At 47.8% G+C, this 13,971-nt stretch overlaps 1 protein-coding gene across 2 annotated transcripts in view; it reads left to right on the top strand.

Annotated features, from left to right (window-relative positions):
* The window catches only part of ELP1 (elongator acetyltransferase complex subunit 1), a 216,587-nt gene that overhangs the window by 102,675 nt on the left and 99,941 nt on the right, over positions 1-13,971 (top strand). For both annotated transcript variants that reach the window (XR_012754623.1, XM_075352448.1), the window contains exons 14-17: positions 1,343-1,501; positions 1,617-1,726; positions 1,909-2,012; positions 10,438-10,491. Coding sequence is in view for 1 of the 2 variants with exons in the window: in XM_075352448.1 (XP_075208563.1) it covers positions 1,343-1,501; positions 1,617-1,726; positions 1,909-2,012; positions 10,438-10,491 (427 nt within the window). In the remaining variant the exon portion in view is untranslated. The remainder of the gene's footprint in view (positions 1-1,342; positions 1,502-1,616; positions 1,727-1,908; positions 2,013-10,437; positions 10,492-13,971) is intronic.

The raw sequence follows: 13,971 nt of genomic DNA, 5'->3' as shown, positions 1-13,971 counted from the left end.
ATTCACGGGAAGCAGTGAGTACAGCCGCACATGATCACTCCAGGCTGTAGTTGCCAGGGGTGATCATGCGGGTCGGCTCCCCCCACCCATCATCCCGCCCACCTGTCAGCGCCGGCTTCAGCGCTGAGAGATGATGGACGGGAGGATGGGCATGGATATGAAATGAGCAGGCCCATGTGGTCACGGCAGGCACTGCTACAGCCTGCGCATGACGCTGATGACCCGCTCCACCGCATCACTCTCATTCCCCGCAGCCATGTCCTACATTTAGACTATAAGATGCACCCCCAACATTTGGAGGGGGGGGGGGGAAGTGCGTCTTATAGTCCGAAAAATACGATAGAGATATATATATATTGATGAGCTTCAAGATATATAACCCCAATTATAAAGCAAGAAATCCCACTTATTAAACCTGACAGGGCACACCTGTGAAGTGAAAACCGTTTCCGGTGACTACCTCTTGAAGCTCATCAAGGGAATGTCAAGAGTGTGCAAAGCAGTAATCAAAGCAAAAGGTGACTACTTTGAAGAACCTAGAATATAAGACATATTTTCAGTTGTTTCACACTTTTTTGTTAAGTATTTCATTCCATATTTGTTAATTCATAGTTTTGATGCCTTCAAAAATGAATCTAGAGTCATGACAATAAAGAAAACTCTTTGAATGAGAAGGTGTGTGTCCAAACTTTTGGTCTGTACAGTGTATGTATGTATGTATGTGTATGTGTATGTGTATATATGTGTGTGTGTGTATATATATATATATATATATATATATATATATATATATATATATATAATACAGTATATGTATATACATATGCATATGTGTGTTTGTGTGTATATATATATATAATGCATGTGTGTATGTGTATATATATATATATATATATATATATATATAATGTGTGTGTGTGTGTGTATATATATATGTGTGTGTGTGTGTGTGTGTGTGTATATATATATATATATATATATATATATATATATATATATATATTACAGTATATGTATATACATATGCATATGTGTGTTTGTATGTATATATATATATATATATATATATATAACAAACAAGAATGGTAAGTCAGTTGCAGATATTTTCATCTTTCCTTGAACGGTGTGACATATAGACATTCCATTGAAATGGCACAAGAGAGAAATTACTTCCTCAAACCTAATAGAGAATTGTTGAAAGACAAAAAATAATAGTTCCGGTTAGGCCAGTGAAAGGAGACATGTATGCTTGTAAAAGCTGGTTGTCAGATTAAAATTCTTACAAAAACTTTTACTTTATTTTCACATCCGTTTTCTTCAAAGATGTTTTTTCTGTTCATAGAATTCAAGATCCATCACGTAGCGCAGAACCACTCTGCTTCCGCCAGCTAACATGGCTGCAAGATGACACTTTTTTGGTTGTAAGTCAAGGGGAGAGCTCCAGCCAATCAACTATTTACCACATTAAGATCACATCGGATGGTCAGATGGTTAATATCCAGTATGTAAACCTTTTTGCTTTTATGCTTTGCCCTATGGCACTTTATAATTATCATGTATTTGTCACACCATTCTTTATATGTATTTGGCAAATTCTTTCATTTTTTATTTGAAAGAAAACCTGCTGCATCTCTTAATGGGCATATAATTAGTGTGAGCTATAACTGGAAGACCAAGACATGTGCCCTACAAACAGCTAATGGACAAATCTGGAAGTACCTTTGGGGTGAGTACCTTTCAGCAGTGTTTTACAAATGAATGTAAAATAAACAATTTGGATATACTGTGTGTGAGTATATGTATGTTTATATGTATAATTTTATATATATATATATATATATATAATATATACACACACAGTATATATAATTATATATTATAATAAAGTCCAACATCTAATATTTTCAGAGTCACCATCGCCTGTGTTGGAGCCATGGAAGGATTCACTGGGCCAAGATGTAAAGTTTCAACAATCTTGTGTGCAAACAGCCATCACAGAAATGGATGGAGAGGTACAGTGATATATTACTGCTTAGTGTGACTTTATTGGTTGTAAAGTGAGTTTCAGAAACTACATTATAATTTACAATGTAAATGTACCTTTAATAGCATATATATATATTGTGAGACTGTGACCGGGGTTATCTATGACGGCCGGTATGTCTCGCCCCGGTTGTGCTCACTCCATGATAGAAAGTAACTCCACTACAGGGTTAATGCTGTTTCCCTACAGGCTTAAGGAAGGGTTAAAAGGAAACAGGAACGAGGGCAGGTGTGCCGGGTGTGAGGGAGTGAACAGAACTCCCTGAGTTCTCTGCTGGGGAGGCACATGTATTTTGTTGTGGACTTTTGTTTGGATTAAAACCGTGTGCTGTGAACCTTAATGCCTGGATCCCGTGTCTTCTGCTGCGCAGCCGACCGTGCTACCTCACATATGGTGGAGAATCGGCGGGCATGACAGCCGGTGAGGTGTAGCATCCATCCCTGGTGACCCAGTAGCACATGTCCTAGATTCGAGCGACTATACTACAGCCCAAACCCGGTGACGCTATGGAGGACATACTAAAGCAGCTGGCTGAGGCTAATGAACAGCAGCAACAGACCAATGCACACCTGCTCCGGGCGTTGGAACGTCAGCAGCAATCCTTGCAAGTGCAGGACAAAAGGCACCAAGAACAGCTGGTTCAGGCCAATACACGTCAGCAGCAAGCCTTGCAATTGCAGGAACAAAGACATCAAGAACAGATGGTTCTCCTGGCCAAGTCGATCCGTGCCGGACCGGCAGCAACAACCCCGGGACCGGGTGACGACGGCAGCGTCCGGAAAGCGGTGAGACAAGCGTTGCAAAAGATGACCCCGGGGGATGATGTGGAAGCGTTCCTGGCGATGTTTGAGCGGGTGGCCGAGCGGGAAAAGCTGCCGACCCCCCAGTGGGCTGAGGTATTGTCGCCCTATCAGACGGGGGAACCCCAAAAAGCGTACCTGGACCTCAGTACCGAGGACGCCATTGACTATGTGACCCTGAAAGCCGAAATACTGGCTCGGTTGGGGGTGAATACCTATGTACGGGCTCAGCGGGTAAATCAGTGGTTCTATGAGGAAGCCAAACCTGTACGCTCCCAGGCCTATGACTTGTTGCATCTTGTAAAAAAGTGGTTGCAGCCTGACACTCTGAGCCCGGCGCAAATGGTGGAAAGGGTAGTAGTGGATCGTTTTGTGCGCACTTTACCCGTCACCGTTCAACGGTGGGTAGGACAGGGTGACCCGAGTACCCTGGACCAATTAGTGTCCCTGGTAGAGCGGCATGTGGCTACGCAGGACTTGATACGGGACACTGAGACTTTGCGTACCGCCCGTCGGTCCGGCCCCTCCAAGCCTAGGGCCAAGGACCCACCGCTGACAACGGTGCAGGAGTCCCCTACCGTCCCGTCTGAGGCCGCGGCCGCCATTCCTGAGGTCCGGAAGGTTCTGTACCCTAAACGACAACCCGTCAAGGGGGTTTCCGTCACCATTAGATGTTGGCGGTGCCAGCGGGTGGGACATATGGAAGCCCAGTGTCCACTCACCACGGAGCCCATGGATTGTGGGGTTACCCGGCGGGGTTCAATGTATGCTCAGGTGGTGTGTACCGCTGACCTGGTCTCCCCAGAGACGGAGCCCCACTTGTGCCAAATACAGGTGAATGGATGTCCGGTTACAGGATTGTTGGATTCCGGAAACTTAGTGACCCTTGTGCGATCCACCTTGAGGGCTAATGTAAAGGCCACAGGACGTACCGTGGGGGTGGTTTGCATACATGGGGACCGCCGAGACTATCCCACGGGGATTGTCACCATCACAGCACCTTGCAGTCAGGTGCAACATGAGGTGGGACTTCTTAACACTCTTCCTTATGACGTGATCCTAGGAAGGGATCTGCCCTATTTTTGGACTTTATGGAGGGGACCCCCTAAGTCCCCTCAGATATTGGTCAGTCCGGGACCTGAGCCCTACAATCCTGAATCCGGGACGCCTGCCGTAGGGGTCACCATGATAGGGACAGAGTGTGAACCCGATAGGTCACCCCTAGAGGTATTGGCAGGAGAGGCTGAGATGGTCGAGCCCATCCCGGAATTGGAGGCGTCCCCGGATACGTTTGGGACAGCCCAACTCCAGGACCCTACGTTAATACATGCCCGGAGTCGGGTGACAGTAGTTGACGGGGTGGCACAGCTGCCCGGTGCCCAGGTAAGGTACCCCCATTTCGCTCTTAAGCAAGATTTACTCTACCGGATAGATGAAATACGGGGCGTGGGGGTAGAGCAGTTGGTGGTGCCCCAGCCGCATCGCCGGCGGGTCCTCGACTTGGCTCATAAACACCTGATGAGTGGCCACCTAGGGGTCAAGAAAACGCAGGAGCGAATATTGGAAAGGTTCTATTGGCCCGGGGTCTTTGGGCAGATAAAACGGTTCTGCGAAACCTGCCCGGAGTGTCAGCTTACCGCACCCCTGACCCATTTTCGCAGTCCGTTGGTACCGTTACCCATTATAGAAGTCCCTTTTGAACGGATAGGGATGGATCTGGTGGGGCCCCTCGTAAAGTCCGCTCGAGGGCACCAACACATCCTAGTGATCGTTGACTATGCCACCCGGTATCCCGAGGCGATACCTCTCAGACATACTGCAGCAAAGCTTATAGCTCGGGAGTTGTTTGCTGTGTTCTGCCGGGTGGGGTTGCCCAAGGAGATCCTTACGGATCAGGGGACCCCATTCATGTCTAAAGTGACCAAAGAGCTATGCCGGCTACTCCAGATCAAGCAGTTGCGTACGTCTGTGTATCATCCTCAAACGGACGGTTTAGTCGAGCGTTTCAATAAAACCCTGAAAACCATGCTCAAAAGGGTGATTTCAAAAGACGGGAAAGACTGGGATATGATGCTTCCCTATTTGATGTTTGCCATACGAGAGGTGCCACAGGCATCCACGGGGTTTTCGCCTTTTGAATTGTTATACGGGCGACATCCCCGGGGATTGTTGGACCTGGCAAAGGAAACATGGGAGCAAGAGCCCACCCCCCATAAAAGTGTGATTGAACACATTTTGAGTATGCAGAACCGCATAAGCGCGGTCATGCCAATTGTGAAGGAGCATTTACAGGAGGCTCAGGCCGCGCAAAGCGGCCGCTACAATAGACAAGCCACCGTGCGGACCTTTAAACCCGGGGATCGGGTGTTGGTATTAATCCCCACGGCGGAGAGTAAATTCCTGGCTCAGTGGCAAGGCCCCTACGAGATAAAGGAAAGAGTCGGGGTGGTTAACTATAAAGTATTGCAGCCCGGTAGGCGGAAACCTGAACAAATATACCATGTCAACCTATTTAAACCTTGGCAGGAACGGGATAGCCTGATGGCTGTTTTTTCCCCACCTCCCTCCTCTTCGGGTCGTTCACATCCGGCTCCAGCGACCTCCGGAGAGGACGAACCGGAAGTAAGGATTGGAGAAGCCCTCACCAAGACTCAGAGGCGAGAGGCCAGACGGTTGGTTCAGCAGAACCCCGATGTCTTCTCCGAGCTGCCCGGTAGGAGCAGTCTGATACGACATGATATTGTCACCGAGCCCCACCTGAAGGTACGCCTGAAGTCATACCGGGTACCGGAGGCTCGACGACAAGCCATATCGGATGAAGTAAAGACAATGTTACGCCTGGGGGTCATCGAAAAATCCCGGAGTGAATGGGCTAGTCCGATTGTCCTAATACCAAAACCCGATGGCTCCTTAAGGTTCTGCAATGACTTTAGGAGATTGAACGAAATATCCAAGTTCGATCTCTACCCCATGCCCCGGGTGGATGAGCTGATTGATAGGCTGGGACAGGCGCGATATTTTACCACGCTCGACCTGACCAAGGGGTACTGGCAGGTGCCACTGACGGAGTCCGCCAAGGAGAAAACCGCTTTTGTTACGCCGGAGGGTCTCTTCCACTATGTCGTCTTGCCTTTTGGGTTACATGGCGCTCCGGCCACGTTCCAGAGATTGATGGACTTAGTGCTGGAACCCCACCAGGCGTATGCATCAGCGTACCTGGATGACATCATTATTTACAGCTCCGATTGGCAGACCCACTTGGAACAGGTACAAGCGGTGGTGGACGCGCTTCGAACAGCCGGATTGACAGCCAATCCCAAGAAATGTGCATTGGGACTCACGGAAGCCCGCTACTTGGGCTACGTGATAGGCCAAGGAGTGATTAAGCCCCAAATTAACAAGGTTGAGGTGATCCAGAAGTGGCCTAGACCCCTGACCACGAAGCAGGTTAGGGCCTTCCTGGGTATCGTGGGGTACTACAGGAGGTTTGTAAAGGATTTTGCGGGACTATCAGCCCCCTTGACGGACCTTCTCAAAGGCAAGAAGTCCGTCATGGTGCGCTGGACTCCGCAGGCCGAGGACTCCTTCCGGGCCCTGAAGGAGGTCCTGTGCGGACAGCCCGTTCTTGTACACCCTGATTTCCGGAAGGAGTTCATAGTACAGACTGACGCCTCAGAGGTCGGCCTGGGGGCAGTGCTGTCTCAGGTGGTTCAGGGGGAGGAACACCCCGTCACCTTCTTGAGTAGGAAGCTCACCCCTCCCGAGCGGAATTATAGCGTAGTGGAGAAGGAGTGCCTGGCGATCAAGTGGGCCTTGGAGTCCCTACGCTATTACCTGCTGGGACGGCAGTTTCGCTTGGTGACGGATCACTCTCCACTGGTCTGGATGAGGTCCGCCAAGGAACGGAATGCCCGGGTTACCCGGTGGTTCCTTTCTCTGCAGAACTTCCGGTTTACGGTTGAACACCGGGCCGGTAGGTTCCAGGGCAACGCCGATGCCTTGTCCCACGGCCCGTGTTTGATGGCAGGAGTTCAACCCCGCTCGCTTGAACTGAGGGGGGGTATGTGAGACTGTGACCGGGGTTATCTATGACGGCCGGTATGTCTCGCCCCGGTTGTGCTCACTCCATGATAGAAAGTAACTCCACTACAGGGTTAATGCTGTTTCCCTACAGGCTTAAGGAAGGGTTAAAAGGAAACAGGAACGAGGGCAGGTGTGCCGGGTGTGAGGGAGTGAACAGAACTCCCTGAGTTCTCTGCTAGAGAGGCACATGTATTTTGTTGTGGACTTTTGTTTGGATTAAAACCGTGTGCTGTGAACCTTAATGCCTGGATCCCGTGTCTTCTGCTGCGCAGCCAACCGTGCTACCTCACAATACATATATATATAAATATATATATATATGTATATATATATTATGTGTATATATATATATATATATATATATATATATATATATATATATATATATATATATATATATATATATATATATATACAGTGGAACCTTGGATTAAGAGTAACTTGGTTTGAGATCATTTTGCAAGACAAGCAAAGCTTTTTCCAAATGTGTAACTTGGTTTAAGAGCAATGCTTTGCAATAAGAGCAAATACCGTGCATATTTCCGGGTCCGTCCTTTCACCGCGCTCTGGAGGTAACTTTCTGTACATATGTACTGTATACAGTATACCATTGTACAGTACATTTAGAGAGAAAAAAGTTATTCAGCATCCAGTTCCAGAAGGTTAAAAGTCGATTTTTATTCAGAAAATAATTAAAATTCCATGTTCCATATTTGCATTAAAAACACATCTTAGCTATGATGCGTTTTTAATGCAATTATGGAACATGGAATTTTAATTATTTTCTGAATAAAAATCGACTTTTAACCTTCTGGAACTGGATGCTGAATAACTTTTTCCTCTCTCAATACCTGTGGTAGTGAGGTCTAACTACCTTTAAGTCTGTGCACCGTTCTGGCTGAAATTGAATCTCCTGAAAGGGTGAGCTGGTTTTTTTCTTCTTTTTGTCATTGTACAGTACAGTATATACTATATAGCATGTCTATTAATTTGCATTTGTGGATCTAGTATTGTACTTTCTTTCTGCTATCCAGTACAGCACATTGCTTATACTGTACCTCTCGTACACAAAGAATTTTATTGTAAGCTAGAGGGCAGTTTACTTTGTTTTATATGTTTTTTTTACTGTACAGCATTATGTATTAGTGTATTGTAATGATTTTATATGAATACACTACACTGAGAGGAATGCTTTACAATAAGAGCAAATACTCACCGTGCACACTTCCGGTTCTGTCCTTTCACCACGCTCTGACCCGTTCTGGAGGTAACTTTCTGTACATATTTACTGTATACAGTATACCAATGTACAGTATATACTATATAGCATGTCTATTAATTTGCATTTGTGGATACAGTATTATACTTCCTTTCTGCTATCCAGTACAGCAGATTGCTTGTACTGTAATCTAATTGCCTGGGCAGTATTCCTATCCCACATTTGGTTCAGTTCTGCCCCTATTTTGGGGAGAATAGATTTGGGCTGGGGTTTTTTTTGTGTGTATTGTACTAGAATAAAGGTTGTCTTATTTATACATCATTTTTCCTCTCTATATTGTAGCTCCCGCACACCAACAATTCTATTGTCACTTAACGTGCAGTTTAATTTGTTTTATGTTTTTTACAGCACATTATTTTGTATTACTGTAATAGGTTTGTATACATACAGTAAATATTTTGGGTTGTGGAACGAATTGTCTGCATTTTAATTATTTCCCATGGGAAAATTCACTTTGATATGAGTAACTTGGTTTAAGAGCACACGCCTGGAATCAATTATGCTCATAATCCAAGGTTCCTTTGTATTATATCTACACCTCCACCATAAAAATTGAGCCTTTCAAAGGGTACAAATATCCCACTTGGATACAAAATTCACTCAAAGGTGTGAAACTAGGGAAATTTTTGCAAGAGAAAAAACATTTTAAATGAGGAAAAGATATTCTACTCCTTATTTGATACTATCTTTTCTTTTTCAGGTTTAATATAATTTTTGATATATCAGGAAAAATTATATTTATTAACGAGAGGCGATCTTTTACTCTTTATTCAATGTTATATATTTTTTATCAATTTTAATGTAGTTCACTTGGTGAATATATAACCTATAGTTCCCTCTATATTTTCATAGGAACCTATATTTAATCCACCCGAAACAATATTTTTCCTTTTCCTCTTTATTCACACTCTAGATAATATTAAAGGCTCCCAAGGAGGAACGTATTTAAATTCCTTAGCAACTATTAACACCACCAATAAGTCAGTAAAGATTGTATTAGGGAACACTATTACTATATAGCTGCACTGTTTTAATACGTGCAGTAACGTTATGACACTTGCTGACAGCGGAGCTGAATTAGTCACTGCTTGAGTTCAGCGTGTGTGGGTTGAATGATGATGGTGTGTATGTGGAGACAGATAGAGATATACTGTCTCCAATGAACTTCATCGGATACATTTAGTGCAGAGTTGAATCTGAATAGTCTCTGCATTATCTCTCATTTGTGGCTAAATAATATTTTGTGCTTATTAGGGGCTGATGACCTGATTAAAGGGAACCTGTCATCAGAAATTTACCTGTAAACCTAAAAGTTCCCCCCTCTGCAGCTCCTGGGCTGCATTCTAGGAAGCTTCCTATAGTTTTTGTGGCCCCTTTTATTCCAAAATAAATACTTTACAAACTTGTACCTTTTCGTATGCAAATTTCTTAAATCTTCCATGGGGGCGGGCTGCCTGATGTACGTTGCTGTCCTCCTGCCGATTTACGCCGCCCCCGAACGCTGAATTTCAAACATCAGGACGCCGCCCCTTGGCGCCCGTGTGCACGTGTGACCGCTAGTGACACTTTGCGCGGGCACGAGGTTATGGGCGGCGCTGTGAGTGTCATCAGCAAGTGCCGCCCATAACCTCGTGACCGCACTTTCCCCTCTTCCTCCAGCGTTCTGCGCAAACGCTCGCTGGCCAGATGACCGGACGTCACCTCCTTCCCATCCTGCTCAGCAGCAGGAAATAGATGGGAGGAGCGGACGGAGCAGTCAGTGCCCGCGTAAAAGCGTCACCAGCGGTCACACGTGCACGCAACCGCTACAGTAGCACAGCGCATGCGCAGGACCACGGGCGCCCAGGGGCGGCGTCCTGAGGTTTGAAATTCAGCGTTTGGGGGCGGCGTAAATCGTCAGGAGGACAGCAACGTACATCAGGCAGCCCGCCCCCATGGAAGATTTAAGAAATTTGCATACGAAAAGGTACAAGTTTATAAAGTAATTATTTTGGAATAAAAGGGGCCACAAAAACTATAGGAAGCTTCCTAGAATACAGCCCAGGAGCTGCAGAGGGGGAAACTTTTAGGTTTATAGCTAAATTTCTGATGACAGGTTCCCTTTAATGAAGGGTCCAGCATAACGATGTTTAACGCACAAGTATCATTAGATAGGAGGAACAGTGTGCCTTTATACAAACTTTAAGTGTTATTAACCCATGTAACAATCAGGTTCCACCTTTCTACTGCAGGAAGTTGTGTTGGGCATTACTGACAGATCTCGTTTATTCATCAATAATTTGGTGGTAAGTGTTTCTCATTTTCATTTCCAACTTTAAATGGGATCTGTCATCATGTTTTTTGCATTCCCATCTGAGAACAGCATGATGTAGGGGTAGAGACCTTGATTCCACTGATATATCACTTTTCTTTGTCGCTCTATTGGGAGACCCAGACAATTGGGTGTATAGGCTATGCCTCCGGAGGCCGCACAAAGTATTACACTCAAAAGTGTTAAGTCCCTCCCCTTCTGCCTATACACCCCCCGTGCTCCCACGGGCTCCTCAGTTTTTTGCTTTGTGCGAAGGAGGTCAGACACGCACAGCACAGCTCCACAGATTAGTCAGCAGCAGCTGCTGACTGTGTCGGATGGAAGAAAAGTGGGCCCATTTAGGGCCCCCAGCATGCTCCCTTCTCACCCCACTCTTGTCGGCGGTGTTGTTAAGGTTGAGGTATCCATTGCGGGTACGGAGGCTGGAGCCCACATGCTGCTTTCCTTCCCCATCCCCCTCAGGGCTCTGGGTGAAGTGGGATCCTATCGGTCTCCAGGCACTGAGACCGTGCTTCATCCACAACTTCTGTGGAGCCTGCTGGATAGGAGCCGGGTACCGTTCAGGGACATGGCCCTGCTACGTGAAGGTACTCTGTATCCCTGTGGGGACCGCGCACGGCAACACCTCAGCTTTGCTGGGTGTGCTAGTGCACCGGGGGACCGGGTTAAACTGTGCCATTACACACTCAGCGTCGCTGAGTGTGTTTATATGTAGAGGCTACCGCGCTAACCGCCGCTGCCATGGGAAACTGCGGCGCGGCTGGGACTTGTAGTTCGCCGGGGACTTCGGCGTTGGCCGCGCTTTTACGGCGGCCACGCTTATACTCGAGTCCCCGGCTTGGCTTGCGGCCTAGTTTCACTTTCTCCCGCCCTCAGCCCTGACAGGCAGGGGAAGGGCGGGACGCTGCATGGAAGAGCAGCACTGAGGGCTGGAGTATGATTTCCATACTCCACCCCCCTCACTGTGCACAGTGTGAGCACCTCGGCTACGCCCACGGCTCCCTCCTCTCGTCAGGACGCCGCAGCCATTTCCTGTCAGCTCCTACGACGCTGCAGAGAGGGACAAACCCTGAGAGTCCCAGACACGGTCTCTGGTGGCCTCATAACCGCTTTAGGCGGCTGGTAAGCAGCACCTGTGGTGCTAGCCTCATGGTGCTGTAGTGTACTGATACATTATCTGTTTTTAGTATATATTTTACACTGTATGAGCACAGTTCATTCTGGCTATATACCCTAGTGTGTTACTCAGGGAAAACAATAGCATGGCGCCCACAAAAGGCAGGGGTGCCAAAAACACAGGCTTATTATGCTGCCTGCGTCGCTTGTACGACCCAGCTGCCGGCAGGTTCCATTGACCCTCATTGTGTGCAATGTTCGGCCCCTGTGTCACTTCTTCAGCCAGGGCCTCTGCTAAGAGGGGCCCAGGGGGAGCCACCTGTTGACACTGTCCTAGTGACGGGGACGGAGTTTGCAAAACTCTCTGAGACTATGGCTAAGATACTAGAAGCCTTGCAGTCCAGGCCGGTATCTCAGCAAAGGGACTCTGTTGAATCATTGTTCCCTGACCCCCTCAGTTGGACCAACAATGTCCTCCCGGGGTATTTCATGCATCCCAGGCTGAGGGTTCTGACTTAGACCCCAGCCCCAGACCGACTAAGCGGGCTCTCTTAGAATTTCCCTCGACATCATATTGTTCAGGGTCTCAGCGGGGGGAATCTCTGGTTGATAATGCGGAGACAGCTGATCAGGATTCGGATCCTGAGGGCGCTCTCAATCTTAATACTCCAGACGGGGACGCCATACTGAACGTTCTTATTGCGTCCATCGATCAAATGCTGGATATTTCTCCCTCAGCTCCTCCGGCGGAGGAGTCAGCTTCTCTTACACCGAGTATGTTTCTAGACCACTCTGATTTCAGAGAGGCAGTCCAGAATCATCATGCTTGTCCAGATAAGCGTTTTTTCTAAGCGCCTTAAGGATACACGTTATCCTTTTCCCCCTGACGTGGTTAAAGGTTGGACTCAGTGTCCCAAAGTGGATCCTCCAATCTCCAGACTGGCGGCTAGATCCATACTTGCAGTGGACGAGGGGGCCTCGCTCAAGGATGCCACTGACAGGCAGATGGAGCTCTGGTTGAAATCCATCTATGAAGCTATCGGAGCTTCTTTTGCCCCAGCATTCGCAGCTGTATGGGCGCTACAAGCTATCTCAGCAGGTCAAGCACAAATTGAAGCAGCCACATGCACGGCCGCGCCACAAGTGGCATCCATTACCACCCAGACCTCGGCAATTGCGTCTTACGCTATTATTGCTGTCCTGGACTCTGCGAGCCGTACGGCGGTCGCGGCCGCCAATTCGGTGGTACTCCGCAGGGCCTTGTGGCTACGGGAATGGAAGGCAGATTCTGCTTCCAAAAAAGCGCTTAACCAGTTTGCCAATTTCTGGCGACAGGCTGTTTGGCGAGCGTCTGGATGAAATCATCAAACAATCCAAGGGAAAGGATACATCCTTACCCCAGTCCAAACAGGACATACCCCAACGGAGGAGAGGGCAGTCGAGGTTTCGGCCCTTTCAGGGCGCGGGCAGGTCCCAATTCTCCTCGTCCAAAAGGTCTCAGAAAGTACAAAGGAACTCTGATGCATGGCGGTCTAAGTCACGTCCTTAAAAGGCCACCGGAGGTGCCGCTAACAAAGCGGCTTCCTCATGACTTTCGACCTCCTCTAGTAGCATCCTCGGTCGGTGGCAGGCTTTCCCGCTTTTGCGACACCTGGCTGCCACAAATAAAAGACCGCTGGGTGAGAGACATTCTGTCTCACGGTTACAAGATAAGAGTTCACCTCTCGTACCCCGACTCGATTCTTCAGGTCATCCCCGCCTCAGTAGCGAGCCGAGGCTCTTCGGCAGGCGCTGCGCACTCTGAAGGCAGAAGGAGTGGTGATCCCGGTTCCTCTTCAGCAACTGAGCCACGGTTTTTACTCCAACTTGTTTGTGGTCCCAAAGGAGGACGGGTCTTTCCGCCCGGTCCTGGACCTGACACTGCTCAACAAACATGTAAAAACCAGACGGTTCAGGATGGAATCCCCCCGCTCCGTCATCGCCTCAATGTCCCAAGGAGATTTCCTTGCGTCGATCGATATCAAAGATGCTTATCTCCACGTACCGATTGCTCCAGAGCACCAGCGCTTCTTGCGCTTCGCCATAGGAAATGAACACCTGCAATTCGTGGCACGGCCGTTCGGCCTGGCAACAGCTCCACGGGTTTTTACCAAGGTTATGGCTACTGTAGTAGCGGTCCTCCACTCTCAGGGTCACTCGGTGATCCCGTACTTGGATACTGATCAAGGCACCCTCTCAAGAGGCATGCCAACGCAGCTTCGACGCTTCCCTGGAGACTCTCCAGGGTGTCGGGTGGATCATCAATTTTACAAAGTCAAATCTGACACCGGCCCAATCG

This window comes from Anomaloglossus baeobatrachus, chromosome 1, assembly GCF_048569485.1.
Source record: "Anomaloglossus baeobatrachus isolate aAnoBae1 chromosome 1, aAnoBae1.hap1, whole genome shotgun sequence".
NCBI lineage: Eukaryota > Metazoa > Chordata > Amphibia > Anura > Aromobatidae > Anomaloglossus > Anomaloglossus baeobatrachus.
This window is presented reverse-complemented; position numbering and strand designations above follow the sequence as displayed.